This window comes from Peromyscus californicus, unplaced genomic scaffold (genome assembly GCF_007827085.1).
Source record: "Peromyscus californicus insignis strain IS unplaced genomic scaffold, ASM782708v3 Scaffold_20__1_contigs__length_68692818, whole genome shotgun sequence".
Classification (NCBI taxonomy): domain Eukaryota; kingdom Metazoa; phylum Chordata; class Mammalia; order Rodentia; family Cricetidae; genus Peromyscus; species Peromyscus californicus.
In genome coordinates this window covers 46,110,987-46,137,295 of record NW_026294503.1, presented here as the reverse complement: position 1 = coordinate 46,137,295, position 26,309 = coordinate 46,110,987, and the positions used below count along the sequence as shown (strand labels likewise).

Sequence of the window (26,309 nt, the reverse complement as noted above, 5' to 3'; positions counted from 1 at the left end):
TCTCTGGTGAGTCCAATCAGTAATGTTATGACTATTTGTGGGGTTATCTTAAGACTCCATCCCCTCCACCTTGGCAGTCCATAGAGGAGTCCTGCCTGCCCTTGGTCTAGGGGCAGGTACCATACCCCATGCTGCACAGGCTCCCTGGGAGCTATCTTAGCAGATTACTCACCATGAAGAAAGGCTCATGGGGAACCTCTGATTTGGAGCCAAGTTAGGAAGATGTTGTGGGTAACCAAGGAACCCACTCATTGGGATTGGCATTAGCAGACATTGTGGGACTGATCATTAACCTGGGGTTTATACTATTTCCGGGCAGCTAGTGTCAGAACTGAGTTCAGTTGAACCCAGCATCCTGGGAGGACTGGAGAAATGGTTCCTGGTCTCCCCTTGACCCTTGAGGTTTTTAGCTGACTCTGCAGCCAGTTCTGTGAGCCCATGCTGGGCATGGCTCTGGGACCAGAGCTTCTGCCTCTGGCCACTGGGGAGGCATTTCTACACCTTCCACCCCTAATGGCCATGGTAAAATGTGCGCATGTGTGCACTGGGAGGGCAGGGTCCAGAGTTTTCATGGAATCTGCACCACAATAAAGATCACAGTTACCTTCCTAGGCAAAGTCCTCGTGGCAATTGCTCATAAGTCCTTGACCTTTCTGTCTGGCTTCCTTGCCCTGTCCTGTTTTCCACGCACACATTCCCTGAACCCTCGCCTCTAATTGCTGAGACCTCACCTGGTAGCACAGCTGTTGCCTCGTGTACCCACCATTCTTCACGCTGCTTAGGCAGTAGACGTTCCCTTCTCCTTTGAAACTGCTGCCCACCACACACATGTAAATAAAAGGAGCAGAAGAGACGGCTCAGTGGATAAAACAGGAGGACCTGACTTCAAATCCCCTGGACCTACATAACTCTGGCTTAGCAGTATGTATTGTTAACCCCAGTGTTCCTAGGTAAACCGGAAGCAGAGACAGAATATTCGAGGTCCAGATAGCCTGGTGTGCGTAGTGGCAAAACAGCAAGAGACTCTTTTCAAACAAGGTGGAATGGAAAGACTGATACCCAAGATTGTCCTCTGACCTCCACATATGTATGTATATGTGTACACTCACTCACATATATGAATGCAAACACACAAAGATTAAAATAATAGGTTGAGGATTTAGCTCAGTGGTAGAGCACTTGCCTCCTGGGTTTGGTCCTCAGCTCCAGGAAAAAAAATAAATAAAGCACCCCACATCTCATGAATATAATGAGTAGGCAATCCCACACATACCACACATATCCACATACCACATCACACACACCATCTATATAACATACACACATAATGTATATCGTACACATCTCTCACCACATAAATCACACACCATACACACACATTGGGGTCAATGAACCGGTCACCTGTGAACACGTGACCTATCCTAGCCAATCAGAGGGTCCCATTTCCCTGGGTCTGAGCTTAGGTGAAAATAGGAAGGCACATCACTCACATGGAGATCCACCTACAATCCCTGCACCGAAGAAGTGGAAATGGGTGGATGAGGATCCTTAGCCACATAGCGAATTCAAGGCCAGCCTGGACTGCGTAAGACCCTGTCTCAAAACAAAATAATATTACCTGCCTTGTAGGGAATTTTTTAACGAATTTGAACACAATGTTTATGCAGCACTCAGAGCAGTTCCTGGCACACACTCAACAAATGTTTGTCATAACTGCTGATCCCTTCCAAGAACTTGGTGAGACTGTGTGTTCCTTTCTGGAACTCAGAAGAAAACGAACAGGGGTGGGGGTGGGCAGTGTCTGCAGGAGGGGGGCAGTGTTTCCTTTTTCACCGTGCCGGGGGAGGGGGGAGACGGTAACCAGTTCCCAGAAAAGGAAGAAGACTGCGGACAAAACAATCAGTGTCCACTTCTAGGGAGGAGCGTTCGCGTTACCAACCGAGCATTCTAAACTAAGAGTGCCTGTTCTGTTCTAGGTACTGTGTGAGAGCCCGGAGGGGGGTGGGGGATGTGGAAAAACCAGCCTCTCTAACCACAGCTGACAATGGAGAGACAGGGCAATAACTCACAAGTAAGAGAACATCAAGACACATGACACAGCGAGATTAATCAAGTCCTGATGCAGCTAGGGGCGCTGCACAATGGATGCAGAGATGATGGTTCCATCTGAGGTCAAGAGGCTGGGAAGTGTGCCAGGGAGATGGTTCAGCCGGCAGTGGCATTTCCTGACACCTGGAGTCCAGTCCCTCGAACCCACATGGTGGAGAGAGAGAATCAACTCTAGCAAGTTGTCTTTTGACCTCCACAAGGGAGGGTATTCGTTTGCCCGCCCTCACACACAAAATTCCTATGGCTTCAGATGCACATGTATGTACAGGTCGGGATGCACATGTATATAGAAGCCAGCAGTTTGGATCCTCTTCCATCACTTTCCATGTTATATACTGAGCTGCAGTCTCTCCCATGAACCCAAAGCTGAGTCCTCTAGTCTAAGCTAGCAGACTGCTCTGGGAATCCCAGCTCTGGCTCCCTAGCGCTGGAATTACAGATAGGCTGCTGCCACATTTTCCTAGCATTTATGTGGTGCTGGGGACCATCTCCCCAGCCCTGCCATCTAGAGAGTTTTATCAACATTTATTTATTGGTGAGGGAAGGTATGTATATGTATAGTGCGTGCCACAGTGCATGTGTGGGGATTATAGGACACTTTGTGGGGTGTTGGTCTGTCGTACCCTGCGTGTCCTGGGATTGAACTCAGGTTGTCAAGCTTGGTGGCAAGCACCTTGACCCATGGAGCTGTCTCACAGACCTTAATTTATTTGTTTGCTTGATTTGGTTTTTTTTGGTTTTGTTTGTTTGTGTTTGGTTTTTTGTTTTTGTTTTGTTTTGTTTTGGTTTTGGTTTTTTGAGACAAGGTTTCTCTGTGTAGTTTTGAACTCTGGATCTCGCTCTGTAGACCAGGCTGGCCTCGAACTCACAGAGATCCACCTGGCTCTGCCTCCCGAGTCCTGGGATTAAAGGCGTACGCCACCACCGCCACCCGGCAAAAATAAATAAATAAATAAATAAAAATAAAAAAGTAAAAAATAAATAAAAACAACAACACGTCTAAGCCAGGAATGTAGAGCACTTGCCTAGCATATGCAAGGCTCTGGGTTTGATTCTCCAGTATTAAAAAAAAAAAAAAAAAAAAATCGCACCTGTGGCTGAGACCCAGCCTCCCAGCAGCCAGACGTTGGCTTCTGCTTTAACAATCTTGGACAAAACAAATGTTAGAAAAACATGAAGGGGGCAAGATGATAAAGCTTCTTGCCTGCCCTTCTCTGGGCCTGGCTGGGAGGAATACTGAGCCCTGCACAGAAGGATAAAAAGAGTGCCTTCCTTGGCATGACCAGATTTCCTGTTGTATGGCTTGTAGCATTTCTCCAGGTTGGCCAGAAGAGAGATTTGGAGGGCCTGGAACTAGGAGAAGAAAGGAAGTAAAGGACTCAGGTCCAGCATTCATGGCTCAGAAGCAGGGCAGCCTGGCTGGGCCTGGGAGGAGAAGGCAGGGAAAACCTCCCCATGCCTTGGCACAGGCAGACTGCAGGAATCTCAGTGCCTACCAGCCAGCTCCCATCCTTCCCAGTTGCAGTTCCTCACTTCTTCTCCTCCTTCCCCCGATGCCTCAGGCTGAGGCCACCTGTGAAGAGAGCAGGAGCTGCTTGGAGAAGCAGTGACACCAGAGGTGACTTGAGCCGCAAGGTGACACACGGGACCTGGCCATGGACCTCCCTAGGGGTTTCTGAGAAGGGATTGGCCTACCTGGCTACCTGCAGTCCTGTCTTATTTAGGATTTCTATTGCTGTGAAGAGACACCATGACTCTTATAAAGGAAAACATTTAGGTGAGGTGGTAGCTTACAGTTTCAGAGGTTCAGACCATTATCCTCATGGCAAATGGTGGCATGCAGGCAGACCTGGTGCTGGAGCTGAAAGTTCTTACATCTTGACTCAGAGGCAACAGGAAGTGGTCTGTCTCACTGGGCGTGGCTTGAGCATATATGAGACCTCAAAGCCCACCTTCACAGTGACGCACTTCCTCCAACTAGACCACACCCACTCCAATAAGCTCACACCTCCTAGCAGTGCCACTCCCTTTGGGGACCATTTTCTTTCAAGCCACACCTTCTCTCCCAAGCTGGAAGCTAAAATTGGTTTATTTAACCTAAATAAAAACCAGAGAAATCTCTAAACATTAGCTTATTGGTGGGCTGGGTATACTGGCACACACCTCTAATCCCAGTACTCAGGAGGCAGAGGCAGGAGGATTTCTGTGTGTTTGAGGCAGCAAGAGTTGCATAATGAGATCCTGTCTCAGAGAAACCTATCACACACACAAAAAAAAAAAAAAAGAAAGAAAAGAAGTTACACGTTTTCTCTTTTAAAATACATTTTATTAAACTTTAGTGTGAGTGTAGTTGTGTGGGTGGTGTGTGTCATTGAGTGCAGGTGCACATATGTGCCACAGTATACACATGGAGGTCAGAGTCATTTCTCTTCTTCCACTATGGGTTCTGGGGATTGAACTCGGGTTGGCAGACTTATATGACAAGATGGTTCACTGAGCCATCTCACCTGCCCTTTCTTATCCGTTAAGAAGGAATCTTATCCTTCTTCCTAGCCTGAGATGACCACCATTCATCTTCCTCTCTCAGGGGGTAGCATTGCCCATCAATAAGGGAGCAGCTTATGCATCCCGTCTCTGACCATCTGGAAGTTCTGCCCTCTTCGAGCCGTTGAGGGTCAGAGCTGGATGGGCACTTGGGAAAGCCACCCACCACTCCTCAGCTGCTTTGCTTTTCCTGACTTTTTCAGCTCAAGCTTGTGGTGGTATTTTACTTGTACTGAAATGTGATTTTAATTGTATGTTAAAAAATAAAGTTGTCTGGGGTCAGAGCTATTAGAGCCATAGCAAGTGCGTGGTGGCAGTGGCACACGCCTTTAAGGACCTGGAGGGCGGTACATTCAGGCAGTGACGAGGCAGTCACATGATTGGGTTCACAACCAATGAGAAGGCAGAACAGGAAGACTTTAAAGACATATACACAGGAAGTAGGTCCTTTTTGGAGAGCTCTCTTGGCTGAAGAGGATCCCTGAATCAGGAAGGGTGAGGCTCTTAGCTCTGAACTCTTAGCTTTCTTCTCTGAATTGGCTCTGTGTTTCTTATTTAATAAGACCGTTGGTTATATCTACACAAGCTACTGGATCTATTGGAATTCCTGCTGAACACAGGCTTTGGAGGGTATCTTAGTCACTGACCCCACTCCTGGTACCAACTTCTGTCTTAGTCACTGTACTGCCGTGAAGAGACACATTTAGTTGAGGGCTTGCTTACAGTTTCAGGGTCTTAGTCCAAATTATCATCATGGCAGGGAGTATGTCAGCGGGGAGCATGGTGGCATGCAAGCATAGTGCTCGAGAAATAGCGAAGAGCTGCATCCTGATCTGCAGATGAGAGAGAGACACTGGGCCTGGTATAGGATCCTATGAGGGCCATTCTTATTCAAACCACCACAGAGGGCAAAAAGGTTTGAGAGAAATTCATGGTTCCCCAGTCATATGCTCAATTTGTGTGAGGGTTGTATATGTGTGCATGTGCATGTATGGGTGAGTTGCATGTATGTAAACATGTGTGAAGGCTGGAGGAAAAAATTCAGAATCAGCTGGCTGGGCAGCAAGTTCCAGCAATCTGCCTGTGCCCGTCACCAGGATTTTATGTGTGCATAGCCACACCCCGCTTTTTACATGAGTGCTGGGACTCAAACTCAGGTTTTTATGCTAACTGAATTATCTCCCTGACCCTAAAATTTAAAAGAAATGTGTTTATGTATTTATATGTGAGTATGTGTTCTCTCTCAGAGAACAACTTATAAGAGGTGGTTCTCTCCTTCTTCCAGATGGTTCCCTAAGATTGAACTCAGGTCAACAAGCTTGATGGAAAGTCCCTTTATTCTCTGAGTCATCTGACAGGACCTACTCAATTTTGTAAAAAAAGGCCCTGCTTGATTTTGTAAAAAAAAAAAAAAAAAAAAAAAAAAAAAAAGCGAGAATTTCATTAAACTGCAGAAGAGAAAGAATTGAGGGTTTTTTTTTTAAATCTATTTTTTCCTAGTAACAAAGCATTCAGAACCAATTATTACTAATTTAGTTTAGTAAAATATCATTCTAACAATAACAAAAGAACAACCCAATTAAAAAAGAAATGGACAAAGGACTTGAAGACAATTTCTCCAGAGAAGCTATACAAATGAAGACTGAGCAGATAAAGGTATGCTCAACATCACTAATGGTGAGGGACCAAAGACCGATTCACACCTATTTGAACAGATTTCATTTAAGGGAAGAAGGAGAAGAGAAGGAAAGAAACAAAGCCGGTGTAAGGGTGTGGAGAACTGGATCCCTTGTATGTTGCTGATGAGAATGTGAAACAATGCAGTAGCTGCAGGAAGTAGTTTGGCAGACCTTCAAAACGTTAAACATAGAACTGCCCTAAGATCCCACGGTTTCACTTCTGGGTATATACCCAAAGGGGCTAAAAGCCCAGACTCCAACAGTGTCCACAGACATGTTGACAGCAGCATTCATTCTCTACCCGCGATAGCCGAATGATGATGACATCGAGTATCCGTCGGTCACTGTAGATAAGCACACTGTGGTAACTGCATACAGGAGAATAGCATTCAGCCTTAAGGATTTGAGCATCTACAGCAATATCAATGGACTTTAAGGACAGCCCACTAAGAGAAATAAGCCAATTACAAATCATGGATAAATAGCATGTCGTTCCGTTGTAGGAGCTGCTTAGAATAGTCACATTCATAGAATGGTGATGTCCAGGAGCTGGAGGCACGCGAGAACAAAATAAGTTCACATTTGTTAATTTTGTGTGCGTGCATGTATGCGTGTGGGTGCAAATGGAAGTCAGGGGACAAGCTTAGTGTTGTTCCTTAGGAACCGTCCATGCTTATGCATTTTTATTTTTATGTTTTTGCATTTATTTATTGCTCTGTGTGCAGAAAGCACCTTTATCCACTAAGCCATCTCACATGTCCCACCCTCGTTTTGGAGATGGAGTCTCTCACTGGCCTGGAGCTCACTGATTAGGCTAAACCAGCTGGCCAGTGAGCCCCGGGGACGCCTCTCTCTGCCTCCCCGGCATTAGGATTACATGGATGCGAGCTTGAACTCCGGCCTTCATACTTGCAAGTCCTTTACTGACTGAGCTGCCCTCCCAGCCCGTGAGTTAGTATTTAACTGGAGCTTTGGTTTGGGATGATGAATATTTTGAAGGTAGATGGTGGTGACGGCTGCACAATAATGTGATTGTACTCAGTGCTACCAAACCATACATTTAAAATGGCCAAAGTCAGCTAGGTGGTGGTGACATGTGCCTTTAATCCCGATGCTCAGGAGGCAGAGGCAGGGGGATCGCTGAGTTTGGAGGCCAGCCTGTTCTGCACAGTGAGTTCCAGGACAGTGAATTTTTCCAGCCAGAGAAACACTGTCTGGAAAAACAAAACAAAAGCACAAAACCAAACCAAAAGGTCAAAGGTCAAAGTAGCAAAGTATACATTTTACTACCATTTAAAAAACAAATCCAAGGACAAATATGAAAGGGTGGGAACGTTGCAGCTGGTCGTACAAGCCTAATGCCTGAAGTTCAATTCCCAGAACCTGCCGTGGAAAGAGAAAGCCAAAAGTTGTCCTCAGACCTCCACACACATAGGTATGTACATGGACACACACACACACACACACATACACACACACACACACACACACACACACACACACACACACACTAATAAAATTAACAGTAGATGATGCATAAAACAAGAGTAGCTTGTTTTATGCATCCTGTTGCATGGTTTCTTGCTCTCTGCTGCAGGTGCCTGCAGAGGGCCTTCCGGGTGGCTTGGCTGTGGAATTCCTCTACCACGGAGAATTTTAGGAAGGTCATCCTCACAATTAGAGAGGAGATGCTTCCGGAGGAGAGTTACAGTAGCCCTGTAGAATGTTCACTGGGTTTGGGGAGATGACGGGGTGAGGTCCCTGAGACAGGCTAGCTGTCAGAGGTGTGGGGTGGAGAGGAAGTGGAGGGATCAATAGTCTTCATGCTTCTCCAAACTCTCTGCATCTTCCGGTGCCCGCCCCAAGTCTGGCGGGCCAAGTCCTGAGTTGAAAGGAGACAGTGAGGTTACACTCATTCCTTGAACCTGCCCAATAGTCTTCCCCAGAGTCCTCCACTCCCACGACAACGTCAGCAAGCTAATCCCGACTTGTGAACATCGTCCTGTGCTTTTCCCTTTTCCTCTGCTTCCTCCTCATCTTCTTCCTCTCTTCCTTGTCTCCTCCTTTTCATAAAACATCTTACAATTATAGCCCAGGCTGACTTCAAACCCAGGATCTTCCTGCTTCAGCCTCCTATGCTGGAATTCTGGGTGTGTGCTACCACACCTGGCTGCTGAAGTTCGCCCTTACCCAGTGACAGCTCAGGAGTTGCCCAGGTTACTGATGAAGGCAGGGAGATGGGAGTGGGGGACAGTCTCCACACTCCCAACATAGGTTCCCACCTCTCTCAGCCTTCCCGGCACCCTCCTCTGTGCTGTCCCCTGATCCCAGATCACGCCCCCTCTCCTGCCCTTTCTCCTGTTCACATCACCACCGGCTCACTCTCAGAGGTCAGCATACTCCGCTTCCATTTCATCTCTTCACTGTGGACTAACGGCCCGACGGAGGAAGGCCCTTCCTCGGAGCTTCTGAGCTGCCCACCCTTGTTGGCTGTTGGCTCGGTCGCACATATTCCTGGGCAAGGCTGTCTCACCTGCTTCCCGGTTTCCTTGGAAGGCTATGGTGTGCAGCTCATGGGAAACTTCTTCATAGACACGCTAGGTTTGAGGGAAGCCTCCTTCTCCACTGGTGGGGTAGAGTTGCTCCTCCTAGGTTTATCTTAAGGCTTCTGGAAGACTCTTTTTTTTCCTTAGTCAGGGCCTTGTAGCCCAGGGTGACTTTGAACTCTTTTTTGTTTGATTGTTTGTTTTGACAGAATAATTTTTTTTATTTTTATTTTTATTTATTTTTTTTTTTTTTTTTTTTGGTTTTTTTCGAGACAGGGTTTCTCTGTGTAGCTTTGCGCCTTTCCTGAAACTCGCTTTGGAGACCAGGCTGGCCTTGAACTCACAAAGATCCGCCTGCCTCTGCCTCCCGAGTGCTGGGATTAAAGGCGTGTGCCACCACCGCCCGGCTATAATTTTTTTTATTATTTGACAATTTCATACATGTAAGAAATGCACCTTGGTCATATGCACCCCCAAACTCACCCTCCTGTTCCCCCAGGCACCCCAGCAGCATGTCCCCCTTATTTTCTTCTCCTTTTCTGTTGTTAATATAACCCACTGGGTCCGACTAACGCTGCCTGTTGGAATGCTGATGGGTCCTGTGAACTTGATCTTACACGCGGTGATCACAGCTGCCTGCGGTGAGTTCATGGGTACAATGACCATGTCATGTCCCCAAGACAGCATTTCCCAGAGTCCCTCCTCATCCTCTGGTTCTTCCTTTTCTCTCCACCCCCCTTTCGCAGTTGAACTCTTTTTTTTTTTTTTCTTTGAATTTTATTATTACTGTGCCGGATGTGGATGTGGGGTGTGGAGGGCAACTTGTAGGATCAGCTCTCTCCTTCCACATTGACCTGTGTGGGTTCTGGGGGACCAGACGTGTGCGACAAGCCCTTTACCCACTGTATGATTTCTCAGTCGTGCCCCACCCCGCCCGCCCCCTGCCTTGAACTTGAAGTCTTCCTGCTTCAGTTTCCCGGATGCTGGAGTTACACACACACACACACACACACACACACACACACACACACACAGGCGCCACCACGTCCACTTTCCCCTGAGAATCTTATTTTCTCCACTGGACTTGCACCTAAACTAGACTTGAAGCTTACCTAGCGGGGGCTAGAGGCCCTGCTGTTAGGAGGAAGGAGCCCTAACCTCAGGTCAGGAAATACTGCTACTCCCCAGCACCTGGGGAGGCTGCCGGAAGTATTCTAAGTGGCTGCTACCGCAACTCTGCAGCGAAAAGTGACCGGCAAAGAGAGGATCAGCCTCCAGGCTGCCTCTGGACAAGTTGCTCCCACTCTCTCATTACCATCTGCTGAGCCCCACACTGAGGACTCCTGCGCCCTCTTGATGACAGAGCTGAGAAGCAGCAGCCGTGACTGCCTCCCAGCGGCCTGAGCAGCCATCTGCTTTTAAGGTGCCCAGCAGCTCTGAGCTGCGGCAAGCAGAGACTAGCTCAGACTTCCCCCCCAAGAGCCAGACCTGCAGCTGGTGACTCAGCATGGGTCAGAGGAGGGGAGGGGTCTGGGGGAGTCACACGGGTGGGGGGAGTAGAACTTGGGGGCCCAAGGAGGCAGCATTGATGATAACAAGAGTCTAAGCCAGGCTGCTGAGTCCAGCAGCAATTCTGCAATCCAATGAATTCACAGTAATTCCATTAATGTCACTAACTCCTCTCTGTGGGTTTAGAAAAACAAATCCCTTACTTCAGGCTCCCTAAAGATGCAGCCCCAAACAAGATGCGAATACTATACTCACATGACCTGCCCCCCTTTCCTTGTATAGGACTCACCCCACCCCCAAAGCCCAAGCAATTACGCAGGAGCCTCCAGAATGAGTGGGTTGAGATTTGCCTTTATTTCGTTTTGATTTGGGAGTGGAAGGCTGAAGCATAAAGATGATGCCAACAAAACAGGCACTGGAGTGACCCCCTGCACATGCAGAATACACGGATGCTCACTCTGGATCAGCCATGGACTGACAGCCCTACAAAGAGAATGTCCCTGTCACCGTGAAAGCCCCTTACCCTCATTTTTATTACTTTCAAGATCCGTATCCACCCCAGCTTGCCTTGCCCTTCTCCGTTATTAGATCTTTCAACACCCTGGGCTCTTTTGTTTTTTAGACTCCTGTGGGCTCAGAGCCCCACCCCAGTGTAAACATGCATCCCCTGGGGAGAAAGTGAAACCCACACAGGTTGCTGGAGCTGAGGCAGCATGCTTCATAGGTGATCCACCCGCTTGGAAGAAAGGCTGCCTCTTTTCACACCAATGAGAGATGGGAGGGAGTGCTCAGCTTGTATGTCACGGTAGGACCCTGGCCCTGCCGGTTCAGCTAGAGGCACCTTCAACCTCTTCCCTTGGGAAAAAGACACGTGAGCTAACAGCTACAGCTCCCTGTGGACCAGTTAAACCACCATTTTCCTCTTGCTCTGCCAAGAGGATGTCTGAGGTTTGAAGCTTCCCCCTAAAAAACCTGGCTGCAAGCCTCCCGAGCAATTTATGGGCCCCATGGAATGTGCTTGCTACAAACCCCCAGCCTCCAGCCTCCCTGCATTCTCCCAGGGTAGCCTTGGGTTTCTCTCAGTATCTCTCCCCATGGTTGGATGTGGTGACCCGCCTTGGAGGTGACAGGGGAAGGGGTCAGGTGCCTTTGCTCTCTGTCCTCTCCTCATCAGCTGTCTGAGCATTGCTGACCGTGCGAAGCTGCCCCTGGGCCGCAGGTTTCACCGACAAGACCAAGCGTTTTCGAAAGGTCTCACAGAGTACTATGTACACAAAGGGATTGAGGCAGCTGTTGGCGTAGCCCAAGCTGATGGCCGCGTTGTACAAGTAGACAAAGGTGAGCGTGGGGCGGCTGATGGACAGCTGGGTCAGCTGCAGCACGTAGTAGGGCGCCCAGCACACAAAGAACACCAGACAGATGGCGATGGCTGTGCGGGTCACCCTCTTCGTCCGAAGCCGGATGCTGCGTTGCGAGGCTGGGGCCACCGAGGACGTCATGCGCTGCAGTATTTTCACGTAGGCGGCGGTGATGACCACAAAGGGTAGAGCGAAGGCCAGGAAAAACTGGTAGAGAGTGAACCAGTAGAGGTCAGTGTCTGGGTTTGGCAGGCGGATGCCACAGCCCACAGCACCCCCTGGGAAAGGGATGAGCCTGGCATACAGCCACACCGGGGTGATGCTGACGAAGGAGAGAGCCCACAAGAGGCAGATCACCAGGGTGGCCATAGAGGGCTTCCGGAACTTGGTGGAGGAGATGGGGTGGACGGTGGCCAAGTAGCGGTCGATGGCCATGGCGGTCAGGATGTAGGTGCTAGTGAACTGACTGTTGGCATCCATGGCTGTGATGAGGGTGCACATGGTTTCCCCAAAGTGCCAGACCCCATTGCCCATGAGCTGATGGATCATGAAAGGCATGCCCAGGAGGAAGAGCAGATCCACCACAGAGAGGTTAATGATGAAGATGTCCGGGACATTGCTGCACCAGTGTAGCTTGGACCTCTTCACCACGGCGAAGATGACTGTGGAGTTTCCCACAATGCCCAGCAGGCAGATGGTGCCAAACACGGAAGGCATAATGATGTTGATGTAGGAGACGCTCCCTTTGCGAGGAGGTGACCCTGAGGACGCGACAGAAGGAGCACGTGTGACCTGCCATCTGCTCTGGAAGCTGACAACCTGCCCTCCGATGGCCCCCCCTGCTGACCTCTCAGGATCCCTACTTCAGCTTGAGGTCACTGTGCGTCATCTCTACGGTCCTCCCTCCCATGCTATTGTTAATTCTGTCCCTTACTCTCCTCCACTGCTTCCTGGTGAATACTCCTACCGAATTTTCTAGACCCACCTGTTACTCAAAGGACCTTCACTTCAGCTCAGAGGGCCAGGAGTCAAGACGCCCAGATGTCTGCTGAAAACAACTTCACATCCCTGGGATTCACCAGGAAACCTTGTCAAAAAACCTTGAAGGACATTCAAGAATGTCCATGTACGTACATGTGTGTGTGTGTGTGTGTGTGTGTATGAGTGTGTGTGTGTGTATGTGTGTGTGTATGAGTGTGTGTGTATGTGTGTGTGTGTCTGTCTGTCTGTGTCTGTGAGTGAGTGTGTGTGTGTGTGTGTGTGTGTGTGTGTGTGTGTGTGCGCGCGCATGCGCGTGTGTGCTGTTTTTCTTGTTTGTACTCTCATCTTTTCAGAGATAGCTGACCAAAGGGTTTATACAGATTCCTAGGCATATCCAAGGAATGACTGTCACTATGGGTGTGGGGTGTGTTTTAGGTTCAACAGCCCAGCCCTCTCCCGGCGTCCTGACAGGGATTTCCGTGGGCCATGTCTCCCGAGCCTGGGCTTCCCCAGCAGGGCTCAGACTGACGCTGTGTTATACCCCAGAAGCTTGAGAATTTTCTCCACACAAGCCCTTCCCCTTCCCCTTCCTCCCCTTCTCCTTCAAAGCTAGAATTTCAGGGCATTGCCTGAAATTCTGCAAATGTCAAGAAGCTTAATTCACCAGAAAAGTTAATCCTCTCACGCCCTGTGAAGTCTTTTGCTCCCAGCAGCCTCTGCCAGAGGACAGCCAGGACCACTCAGACCCCATTACCCCAGTGCAAAGCCAGAGGATTCAGCCCAGGGTAGCGGTGAATCAAAGAGCTTCCGCTGGCTCCCACATGCTCCCCGCCCGCTTTCTTGCTTGCTTTTCCAGCCTTGATTTTTCCCCCCCATGCAAAGCCTATTTGGGACTCATCAGCAAGCTTTACCCCTGTCTGCCTCACGCCTCGACACCAACCCTTGCTATTTCTAGACGTGCCTCTGCCCCATCTCTATTCCTTCCTAACCCTTCTGTCCTAGCTGGTATCAGCTGCTCCTCTCCTCTTCCCATCCAGGCAAAGCAGACTGCAGATCTTATCACCGAGGAGCTGTAAGTTAAAGTTTCCTAAGCAGTTTGGCTCTGGAGGTGAAACCTTCCCATTTTCCACACCCATCCCGGAGGAGGGAGGACTCTAACTCCGACTCACCGGCCACTGTGAGATTATCCTGGCCATCGGAGACGTTGCTGGCATTGGGGCCAGTGGACAGCAACGAGGCTTGCAGATCCATGCAGCCGGTGCAGGTCGCCTGCTCCCTGGAGTTGAGCGTCCGTCCACCCACGCAGGCTGCGGCAGCCTCCAGTGCCTGCCACCGCCTTGTCCCGAACGTGAGCCAGCCCTGCAGTCCAGAAAAGGGTCTTCCTCTACCGCCTGGCAGCCTCTGCTGCCTCTGAGCCCAACTGCTCGCCCCACTCCCTCCTTCCCAGCTCCCACTGACATCACCTAGACACATTAACATTCGGAGGCAGATGCACGTTAACCTCTTCGGTCCCGGCTGCGGCTCCCACTCCTGACTGCCTGCCGAGCAGCAGCAGCGAGGCTCAAGCAGCCCCTTGCCAACAGCCTTGCTTCTCACTGGCTCCTGGGGCTGTCTCCTGAGCTCACAGGGGTTGCCAAGCTCGCTTTACATGACCCTCCAGGTCTCAGGCAAAGGCAAAAGGGAGAAGCAACCGACTGCCTACCCTGCCGAAGCAGGACCATGTGGCAGGAGTCAGGGGTACTGTTCCCAGTGCTGGGGACTCAGGGGCTAAGACTGAAGCACCCTTGGTCCTCACGCAAGCTGGAGGTCACCTTAGACCCTTCCTGTGTCCTGGTAACTTCCAAACATCTCCTTGGCTAGGTGGCGATTTCTAGCCCTTGCCAGGTGGGCCAAGGTGATTCTGGGCTTTCTGCGCTGGCAATAGTCAGGGTCTGGGGTACAGAAAGACCAAACTTCCCTCTATGCAGCATCAGTCTGGACCAGTTATGGAGGTTTTATTTTCTAGTGCTCTGAGATCTTTGAGGTTTTTGTCTGGGACTCTGAGACATTTATCAAAGCGTAAGAGAATAAGTCCACACTGAGATTAGCAATGGGCAGCAGCCTCAGCATGCACAGGCCTTAGGGAATTTTCTGCAGAGGTTCCTGCTGCCAGCTCCAAGAGAGTCATAATAAACCGCAGTCACGGCACCAGGACCAGATCCAGAGTCTGACTCCTTGGCTGCCATGGTTGCCTGTTAACCCTTATTAATGGACACAGAGGCACAGAGAGAAACCCCTATAGCTCCCTTGAGTTCCAGCCATTCTCTTCCTTTGGACATTGGACATTAGCATGCTTAGTTCTTCAGGCTAAGCCATTGATTATCCCTACCAGCTATTAGAGCTCCTCTTTCTTGGCCTCTTGGTTCACCAGCATGAAGAGCTTAACCAAAGCCAGACAGGGGCTAAGGATGTACAGCTCATTTGGTAGGGTACTTGTCTCCCAGGCAGAAGCCCAGGGTTCTCTCCCCTGCACTCATAAAACGGACATGGTGCATGCCACCAATTCCAGCACTTAGGAGGTAGAGGCAGGAGGGTCAGAATGTCAGGGCCCCTCATCCCCACCCCCCACAAAATCAGATGATAGTTTAGCCACGGCTGTAGTGGATGGTTAGTACATCTCTAATGGAGTACCCCAACTCTGCGATGACCTCAGACCTACATGTCCCTTGTGGAGTTAGTGAAGGGGATGCTGTGGTGGTTTGAATGAGAATGGCCTCCACAGGCTTCGTCCCCAGTTGGTGGACCTTGTTTGGAAAGGATTACGAGGTGTGTCACTGGAGGTGGTTTTGAGGTTTCAAAAACCCATGCCTCAGTTCCCAGTTATCCTCACCCCCAACCCCCCCAACCCCCAACCCTCCCACCCCCCACTCCCCCACCCCGTTTGCAGATCAGGATGTAGCTGTAGCTGCTCCTGCTACCACACCTCTGCTCCACCATCTTGGACTCTAACCCACTGAGAGCGTAAGTCCAAACTAAACACTCTCTTTTCTAAGTTGCCTTGATCGTGGTGTCTCAACAGCAATAGAAAACCAAGACAGGTTCTGGCTGAGCTTCCCTGGAGGACAGACTGGTGTGTCCTTCAGCCTCCCGTGGTCAATCCCACTCCAGCACTGCACTTCTCAGAGTCTTCTGACTTCTCTCTCAAAACTCTGCCCAGCCCCAGAGGCCAGTGGAAAGGATCAGTGGGGAGTTATTGTTGAATGGGTGCAGAGTTTCTGTGTACGCAGTGGGAGAGAACTTCTAGAAACAGATGGTAATGATGGTCGAGTGGCGCTGCGCGTGTACTTAATACTGCTGAATTTGACACTTGCCCGTGGTTAAGGGAGTGTGAGTGTATCTCAGTGGTAGAATGCTTGCCTGGTATGTTCAAAGCTCCTGGGTTCAATTGTCAGCAACACATATACAGAGTTAACATGGCCCATTTTATTTTATGAACGTTTTACCACAATGTTAAAAAAAAAATTAATGGTAAATGTATGTATACAACCTAACAGCCATGTGAAGACACCCAAATTCTGCCAAGGTGGCACTAGTTCCTTTGTAGTGTTACTGGAGGCCACTTCCTGGAGCCATCCCAGAACTATTTTAGCGCTGGCTCCAGGGGTCCTTCCAGGTTTCTTCCAGCCCATGTAGTAGGGGCATCCCTGCCAAGAAATGCTCTCCTGTTGTTGTTTGTTTCTGCTGGGTTTTTTGGGGGGTGTCACCCAGGTCCCAAGTAAATCACACACGAAAGCTTATTCTTAATTATAAATGCCGCCGGCCTTAGCTTGGCTCGTTTCTTGCCAGCTTTTCTTAAATTATCTGGTCTCTCTTTGGCCTTGAGATTTTTTCTCTATTCCTGTATACCTTTCTTTCCTTCTTACTCCATGTCTGGTCGTGTGACTGGGTGGCTGGGTGGCCAGTCCCTGAAGTCCTCCTCCTTCCTCTCTCTCGTTCTTTGATCTTTCTTCCCAGATTTCTCCTTCTATAGATTCTCTCTGCCTGCCAGCCCCACCTATCCTTTCTCCTGCCTTGCTATTGGCCATTCAGTTCTTTACTGGACCATCAGGTGTTTTAGACAGGCACAGTAATACAGCTTCACAGAGTTAAACAAATGCAACGCAAATAAAATAACACACTGTAAATAATGTTCCCCAACACTGTCCTTTTGATTACATATTTGTGCCATGTCCTAGCACCATGAAGGTAATTCCTATACATGCTCCAATGATTTTTTCCAGTCCATAATAAGAGAATGCTGGTGCAGGGGGGGCATATCTACAAACGATAAATGTCCTCTTGCAAGGTATAATCTCAGTTGAATCCTGTCACCATTTCCAAGCAAGGGCAAGCTGCTCTCCTATAAAAAAGTAACAGGGGGATAGTTGTATCTGCTGGTCTGGAGTGTTCAAGGAGTTGGGGGGAATCTGTTTCCAAATTCATCCAGATGTCCCCTCCTAGACTTCAGGGTTCCACTCCTTATCATCAAAGATCTGCTGAGGCTGTACATACTCCATGTTTTTTGCACCTCAGCTACCCTTACAATTAGATTCTGGGTCTCATTTTCAGCACAGCCTGCTCTACCGCTGCAGAAGATGGCGGTCTCCTTGAACTGCTGCTCTGGAGGCCTCCTGGCTTTCACTGTGTGTCATGAATTGATAGACCCCTCCATCTTCTTCCTCCTAGGCTTCCAAAGCAGGTCCATCAGCCTCCTGATCCCACAGCTCCTTCACTACTCTTCTGGAGAGGCTGCATCGTTCAGCACCTCCTTTTTTACTGGTATGCATCTCAGTCAACCACAAGTAAGACTCTTGTCACTTTGATGTCACTGCCAGGCTAGGGCTAGTCAGCGTCTTGTCCACTAGCAGCAGCGGCACCCTTAGGGACAGCTGGCTGGTAACTGACATCTTCCAGCATCTCCCCTTGGAGGATCCATCTCCGGCTGTGACTCCTAGAATTCATTTTCTCACTTGGGCGTGTGTGTGTGGAAATTCATTCTTGGTGTGAGTCTAAGGAACGCGAGTGAGTGGATAGGATGGGTGAGGAGCTAGAATAAGTGAGCCAGTGGGGACTAGGACTGAGTTTATTGCTATGGACTGTGGGAACTCCATTTCAGAACTGCTCAGAGGAGTGAGGGTTTAGTTAAGTGGTATAGTACTTGTGTGGCATGGCCCTGGGTTCAGTCCTCAGCATCACACACACACACACACACACACACACACACACACACACACACACACAGAATCTCTCAGGATGAGTCACCTAACGTACCAAAAGTTGAGTTTATATCAACTGATTCTTGTTCCCATTGGTTGAGACTTCTCCTGGGACACTGAGCCCGCCCTCCTGGACTGTTTATGCTAGATCTGAAAGTCTCCAGTGCAGTGATTCTCAATCTGTGGGTCACAACCCCTTTGGTAACCCTCTGTCTCCAAAAACATTTACATTATGATTCACAACAGTAGCAAAATTACAGTTATGAAGTAGCAATAAAAATAATTTTATGATTGGGGGGTCATCACAACATGAAGACCTGTATTAAAGGGTCGCAGCGTTAGGAAGGTTGAGAACCACTGGCCTAGCATATCAGAGAAGTCTAGGGCAGAAAGCAAATAGATAGAATGCAAGACACTACAGGCACAAGATGAGTTAAGCTCATTCAGCAGTCCATTATAGCCAAAGTCGAAACCAGAGGTGGCCCAGGAGACTGTGACAAGGATCTCAGAGGCGTCTGATAGAGACCTTTGTAGGGCTGGCCAGGTCTACTGGACCTGCACGTGTATTTCTTTAGATCCTCCTGGCTACTCCTGGCTCATATGCTCACCATTTCTGCAGCACCCATTCCCCTCAGTCCCCACTGAGTACAGGTGTCAGTGCATCACAGTACAGGTCGGGCCTACCGGTGCTGCATCTCAGACCTGCTGCGGGTCCCTTCCCCCCTCTGTCCAGGGTGCTCTCCATTTCTGCAACAGCTTAGAAAACGGGAGCCCAGAAATGTTCAACGATAGCCCATCTAGAAAGCAGGGACAGTTACTGCTTCTTGGGGTGCATCTTTGCTCAATATGGGATGAAAGTCACAGATAGGCCGGGTGGGGGGGGCGCACACCTTTAATCCCAGCACTCGGGAGGCAGAGGCAGGCGGATCTCTGTGAGTTCGAGGCCAGCCTGGTCTACAGAGTGAGATCCAGGACAGACACCAAAAGTACACAAAGAAACCCTGTCTCAAAAAAAGAAAGAAAGAAAGAAAGAAAGAAAGAAAGAAAGAAAGAAAGAAAGAAAGAAAGAAAGGAAGGAAGGAAGGAAGGAAGGAAGGAAGGAAGGAAGGAAGGAAGGAAGGAAGAAAGAAAGAAAGAAAGAAAGAAAGAAAGAAAGAAAGAAAGAAAGAAAGAGAGTCACAGATAGTTGGTTTCTCCTTGTTCCCTCAGGATATGTCATCAGAGGCATATCTTATGACCTTTCAGCAGTCCAGGGTCACTTGGCATGGCGGCCACTGGAAATCCTTCTACCGAGTCTCCCGCTGTCCTGCTTGCTCCTTTTTCATTCCTGATTCCTAGGATCGCACTTCCCAGTAGAACACCCACATGCCCTTAGTCTCAGACTCTTTTTTCCTGGGGATCTGAGCGGGTGTGTGACTCACTACTACCAATGGTAGCCAAGGGGAATGGTGGAGTGCGAGCCATTTGGCAGAGATTTCCTGCTTCTTGCAAAGACAACATGAGGGAATTATGTCCTTTGCTTCCTCTGAACTTTGTTGTGGCTGAAGGTGCCTCCTGGAACGCCTCCAGCAGGTGAGATGATGCGTATTGATTGGATCAATCAGGGTGTCTGGAGGAAACAGAAGGAACACGTGGGAAAGCAGAGAGACTCTAATAAAGGGCCTGTCTGTTTGCCAAGGTTTGGGTACCACTAAAAGGGAGTCCATGAAGGATGCTGCAGCAGTGTCTGGGGCTAGCAACAGCTGGATGCCATTCCTATGTGTAGGCCTGAGCTGGCCGGCTAGCAGGACCCAGAAAGGAACTGCCAGGCATGCAGCGAGCAGGAGATGTAAGGAACACAACTGAGCTCTCTGACTGACCGCCTTCTGATCTTTCCCTGTTGATGCAGTACGAAAATCATCCTGCTGGGGCCCAGGGCAAAGTAGATGAGGATAGAAAGCGGATTCTAAGGAGCAGATAGAAAATTAACCCAATGGGCTAGGGATGTAGCTCAGTCGGGAGAGTACTTACTTGCCTGGCATTCAGGAAGCTCTAGGTTCGCTTCCCAATAGAGCATCTACTGGGAGTAGTGCTGTTACCACTGTGGTCCCAGCATTTGGGAAACGGAGACAGGAGAATCAAAAGTTCAAGGTCACCCTTAACTGCACAGTCCATTTGAGACCAAACTGAGATATGGGAGACCTTGCCTCAAAAATAAACAAATGAGGGGCTGGAGAGATGGCTCAGTGATTAGGAGCACTGACTGCTCTTTCCGAGGTCCCAAGTTCAGTTCCCAGGACCCACGTGGCAGCGCATAACTGTCTGTAATTCCAGTTCCGGGGGACCTGACACTCATGGCAAAACACCAATGCACATAAACAAATAAATAAGAAATTTAGTGCCCAGACACAGGAAGAGACAGGCAAGTTTTTTCTTTTTTTTTGTGTGTGTGTGTGTGTGTGTGTGTGTGTTTTTGTTTTTGTTTTTTTGTTTTTTGAGACAGGGTTTCTCTGTGTAGCTTTGCGCCTTTCCTGGAACTCACTTGGTAGCCCAGGCTGGCCTCGAACTCACAGAGATCCGCCTGGCTCTGCCTCCCGAGTGCTGGGTTTAAAGGCGTGCGCCACCACCGCCCGGCCTGAGACAGGCAAGTTTTATTATTAACCCTTGAAACAAGAGAGTGCTACTATCCTTGTGTGACAGACGAAGAAGTGGGGTGCCACAAGCATGGGTTTGCTCAGGGTAGAGGCTGAGATGGAGAGCAGGGTCAACAGGGTACCTGGGAACAGAGGAAGGGAAGTCATAGGACGAGGGCCGTAGACAGCGATGCAGCCTTGACAAGAAAGCTGACAATTGAGCAAAATCTCCAGAGAAAAGCTGTCCAAGGTCAGATAGAAATGCCTGGGTGCCTAAGCTGCCGTATCCTGTCCATGGCTGAGATCTACTCCAAAACGAGCTTGAGTCCCAGCTGAAAAGCCGAGGCAACATTCCTTGATAAACAAAATAGAGAATTATCATATGACCCAGCAGCCCCACTTCTGGATTTATATCCAAGGGCAAAGTGACATATCTCAAAGAGAAATCCGCTCCCTGGGTTTATTGCTGCACTAATCAGAATGAGCAAGATATGGAGAGTGTCCATCCACAATATATATCAGATATATACATACATATACAATATACATACAGATATATACACTCACAATATATACAGATATACAACATATGTATACACACATGTATGTGTATATTATGTATGTATGTGTGTGTGTATATATATATATATATATATATTATAACTGTAATGCATATGAACACACTGCAAAGCAACTCAGCCTTTATGAGCAGGGAAACTGTCACAACACAGGTGAACCTCATTACATGTAGCAACCATATGAGGTTTATAGAACCGACCATAGTGTGATGGTTACCTGAGGCTGAGGGCTGGGGAGATACTGGTCAAAGAATACAATGTCACAATCAGAGTGCCTCTGAGGCCATGGGTAATTAGCTTGATGTAACAATTCCACATCGAAGACTATACATGACATAAAGTTACTTTGTAGCTGTAAATGTATGCAATTGTAACTTGCCAATATTACTGCTTAAGCAAAACAAATCAGAGTCGGAACCAGAAGGGACATGAGCCAGAGAGCTGAACCTACTCCCTGTAACTGAGCAACAAGTCCTTTTTCTTAGTGAAATCCCAATGGCAAAGTCGTCATTTTTTGCTGTAGAAAGGCTCAGATGAGTTAAAACCTCATCTAATTCTTAAAGATTATGGCTCCTTCCACTCACTTGGAAGACTCTGGAGGAACACTAAGACACTGGGAAGATGCGGGAGGCTTGATGCATCGAGAGAGGAAGGACAGCTGAAGAGACTTCACCAGCACAGTGTGGAGCTCTGCCTCCAAGCCTCAGTCCCGCTATTGTTTAGCAGAGTCAGGGCCAGCAGCTTATGTTCCACCTTGTTCATGGACACAAAGGGCTGATGACCGTGCTCCAAGGTTTGGGTGAATGTGCAAAGGTAACAGGGTGTTCCTGGCTTTGCCGAGTGTAATTTTAGGGGCAGCGTGAAGCATCTTCTCACAGATGTCCCTAGATTTGCGTTCTTGCCTGCTCACCAATCGTGCTGCAGGCCAGAGAGTCTAAACCGCTTCCACAGACAAGGAGTTTGGAGTTAGAGCTTTATAATTGGCATCATCCAAATGTCTGGATAAGGCCACTTTGCCTCCAGTCTCCTCCAAAGAACAGAACTTTGACCTACTCCAATCATTCTGGCTCTTAACCTGTCTGTTCTTCAGCCCCAGGAAAATCATTAAGAAGATGGAGTCTGGTGGAGATGGCTCAGCATTGGGAGCACTGGCTGCTCTTCCAGAGGACCCAGTTTTAATTCCCAGCACCCGCATGGCAGCTCACCACTGTCCAGTTCCAAGGGATCCAACACCCTCACACAGACATACATGTAGGCAAAACAAAAAAATCAATCCTATTTATAGCAATAAACTCTTTTTCCCTGAACATCCACATATCACCTATTTATCTGCCCTGCCCAAGGCACCCTAGGGCTTCCATGCATCCCTCTTGTGGATGTCCCCCACTCTGTCCTTCCCAAGACCCAGCTGCTGTCTGCATGTTTCCAAGGCCCATTTGCATCACTGCCTCTGAGGATCATTTATCCTCCCTCCCTCCTACCTGGCCTCATCTAATATATTCTCTGCTGCATGGCAGGAGCAGTTCTGTGCAAATGTAAACCTCATCTATCCTACTCCTGAAAACAGGCTAGTGGCTTCCCGTTGCTTTCAAAATAAAATTAACCCCCAACATAGACACAGCTCCCTCATATTAAAAATTGACCTCCTGGAAAAGTAAGGCTTGAGAAGTCCCTTGGAAGAAGAGGAAATGCTAGCACCCTTGATCAGCCCTTAATGAAAGTTGCTGGTGGGAGTTGGAATGGCTTCCCCCATTTAATAGGGAGTGTAGATTTCGGGGTGGTAGGCTAAAGTCCAGCATTCTTTGGGGGAGGGAGGTAAGCGGGTTTTTATGGTAGGCAGGGCTGGGGCAGTTATTGGGACAGTCTCAGCTGCCGAGAATGATGTGCCCAGTTCAGCACAGGGTCCCTAGAACAAATGAGATGAGCAGCCTGCCTGCCGTCTTTGTTTGTGCTTGATTTGCCAACGTGAAAAACTGCAGGGGCTGGGGGTTCAGTTCAGGGGTAGAGCAATTGCCCAGTGTGCACAGGATCCTAGGGTCCATCTCCAGCACTGAGATCAATCAATCAACCAATCAATCAATCAATCGTCAATCAATCCCTTCAGGTCTGGTACACAAGAGTCTGACCTTCTCCAAGATGATTGCTAGGACACTCTGTCTCCCAGTTTCTGAGCATGAATCAGTCCCTACTCCAGAGCCCTGGAAGAAATGGAGCCTGGATACTCTCAGGAAAGGATAATGGATCTGGGAACGTAGCTTAGTGGGACCCTTACCTAGCATGCATTGAGGCCCTGGGTTTGATGTCTAGCTCATGCTTGCACACACACAGAGGTCGCAATGACACCGGCATGACCTGTGAACCTGACTCAGTCCTTCTCCTGGGGTCTAAGTCCATCTGCCAGGCTGACTATATGCAGCAGAAACTTAGTATTGGACCTTATGGTGATAAGCAGGCAATGGCTCTTGGTTAATAGGAATTTATGTTGATCAGGACCCCACTGGGACCCACTGTCAGAGCAGGGTTAAGATGGATCAACTAATCAATGGACTTGACTGGAATGGCTTTCCAGCAGGCCCTGTGGCTCTCCAAACCGATTTATTTCAATGCCTCTAGTTGCATGCCTGGAAAAGATGTCCCAGCCACTGGCAGAATTACTACATTAGCTCTCATTTTGGCAGAGTAAGCGATCTGGTGATGAGCAAAGCCAAATGGAAATTCCTGATTGATTGGCAAAGTAAATCTGACTTCCTCCAAGGAATTGAAGACATTGATAATATTATGAAGCTGCTACGGTGTCTCATGCCTGTAATCCCAGCACCAAAGGGAGGCCGAGGCAGGAGGATCGCCTTGAGTTCACGGCCAATCTGGGCTACATAGTGAGTTCTGGGTCCGTTTGGGCTATGAAGTAAGACCCTGTCTCCAGCAATAACAAGAAAAACCACAAAAACCACAAGGGGCTGAGGACGAGTTTTTGTGTGGCATACACAAAGCCCTGAGTTCAATCCCCAGCATAAATTAGCCATTGATGAGATCCATCTCTTATCCTAGCACTGTGGAGGTTGAGGCAGGAGGATCAGAAATGCAAAGTGAGTTTCAGCATAGTGAGTTCTAGGTCAGTCTGGGCACCATGAGACCCATTCTCAAAACGGGGAGGGAAACTGGAGAGATGGCTTAGTGGTTAAGGGTACTGGTTGTTCTTTCAGGGGACCCAGGTTTGATTCCCGGCACCCGCATAGCAGTTAACGACCATCTGTAACTCCAGTTCTAGGGGACCTAACAAACACCCTTTTCTGGCCTCTGTGGGCTCTGCCTATGTGTAATGCATACACACATGCAGGCAAAACACCCGTACACATAAAATAAATCTTTTTTTTTTTCAAAAGCCAATAATCTACCCCTAAAAAACAAAATACCCACAATCATGGCTTTGAAAGACTCTGGGGTGATGATTTAACTAAATTCCCACTTCATTCTTTACCCTGGCTAGTGAAGATGGCAGCTGGGTCTTGGAGAATGGCAGTGGATTTTCATAAACCTAATTATGTGGTGACTTCAGTTGCAGCTGCTATTTCTGATGTGGTCCCATTGATAGAGAAAACAAATTCCATCCCTGACACCTGATATGCATTTACTGAGCTGGCAAACGCTTTTCTCTATTCTAGGAAGCAGAAAAGATCAGAAACTACTCTCATCCATCAGGGTCATCAGATCGCCTGCTCCATCTTGTCATGGGATGCTGACATGCTCTTCTGACAGCTCTTCACATCTCAGACTCCTAACACTTCATTGTTTCCCAAGATGCCACACTATTCTACTTTATACTGATGATGTCATGCTGCAGGGGGCCAGAGAACAGACATGAACAAGCACCCTAAATGTGACAGAGGTGTCATGAAAATACCAAGGCCTGACATCTCAATAAGGACTCTGGGATCTGGTATTATGAACATGTGGGGTTTTTTTCCTCTGCAAAGTGTATGACAATGTACCTTCCATCTCCCACCGCCAAAAAGGCACAGTGCTTTGCCAATCTCCAGGGATTTGCGGGTTACATTGATTTCAGTGTTCCAACCCATTTTCTAGGTGATCTAAAAGCTCCAAGTTCTGGAGCCAGGCATATAGCTCTGATGGCGGAATGTTTGCCTAGCATCCACAAAGCCACTAGCACAACATAAACCAGGCAAAGTGGCACATGCCTGTAATAGCGTCACTCATGATGTGGTGGCAGGAGGATCAGAAGTTCAAGGTCGCCCTTCACTACGCAGTTAATGCAGGGCTATCATGGGATACATGGGACTCTGTCAAAAAAAAAAAAAAAAAAGTGCTCCCAGCTCTATACAAAGCCCTGAGCAAGAGAAAACTAACTCTGCACCTGGTGCATGTGGTACAAGCTCTGCCACCTGACACTAGAGACCTTGCGGGTCCCATGAGGGGCTGGCTTTCTACAGTGGATGCCAAGGATGCCAAGTAGAGCTGGGATGTGCCTCACAGTAGCACAGTAGAAGGTCCTAGGTTGTTTTCGTTTGTTTGTTTGTTTGGGTTTTTTGGTTTTTTTTTGTTTTTGTTTAGGGACTGGAGAGATGGTTCAGCAATTAAGAGCACTGGCTATTCTGTTCTTCTAGTGGTCAGGAGTTCAAGTCCCAGAACCACATGGTGGCTCACAACCATCTATAATGGAATCCAATGTCCTCTTCTGGTGTGCAAGTGTACATGCAGACAAAGTGCTCATGTATAAATAAACCTCTAAAAAATTATCTTGTGTGTATGGGTGTTTCACTTGAATGTATGTCTGTGTACCATTTGCATGCCTGGGTGCCTAAGGAAGCCAGAAAAAGGTGTTGGGTCCCCTGAAACTGGAATTACAGTTGATTGTGACCTGCTATGTGGGTGGTGGGACTTGAACCTGGGTCCTCTGGAGGAACATCCAGTGCTCTTCACTACTAGGCCATCTCTCTCCAGCCTGAAATCCTAGTTTGTTTCAGTTTTGTTTTTATTTTTATATTGTTGTTGTTTGATTGCTCACTTGCTTTTTTGAGAGACAAGATCTCTCTATGCAGCCCTGGCTGTCCCGGAACTCACGGAGATCCACCTGCCCCTGCCTCTGCCTCCTGAGTACTAGGATTAACCATGCACAGACACTCAGGAGGCAGCACCACCAC

General features: G+C 48.6%; 1 protein-coding gene and 1 long non-coding RNA gene across 2 annotated transcripts; one reads left to right on the top strand and one right to left on the bottom strand.

Moving 5' to 3' along the window:
• Positions 1-10,718: 10,718 nt before the first annotated feature.
• Positions 10,719-14,218, bottom strand: Mchr1 (melanin concentrating hormone receptor 1). Its single transcript, XM_052748396.1, has 2 exons — positions 13,896-14,218; positions 10,719-12,506 (listed from the first exon to the last, which is right to left on the bottom strand). The coding sequence occupies exons 1-2, from the start codon at positions 14,203-14,205 to the stop codon at positions 11,527-11,529; spliced, it is 1,290 nt and encodes a 429-aa protein (XP_052604356.1). The 5' UTR covers positions 14,206-14,218; the 3' UTR covers positions 10,719-11,526.
• On the top strand, positions 12,731-25,904 carry LOC128116801 (uncharacterized). The gene is made up of 2 exons (XR_008220596.1): positions 12,731-12,871; positions 24,813-25,904. It is a non-coding gene; the product is annotated as an uncharacterized LOC128116801 (long non-coding RNA).
• Positions 25,905-26,309: the final 405 nt, after the last annotated feature.

Coding starts and splice junctions, on each gene's coding strand:
- Mchr1 (XM_052748396.1), bottom strand. CDS start 14,205: ATGTTAATGTGTCTAGGTGATGTCAGTGGGAGCTGGGAAGGAGGGAGT. Junction 12,507..13,895: donor GGATAATCTCACAGTGGCCG/GTGAGTCGGAGT, acceptor TCGCGTCCTCAG/GGTCACCTCCTCGCAAAGGG.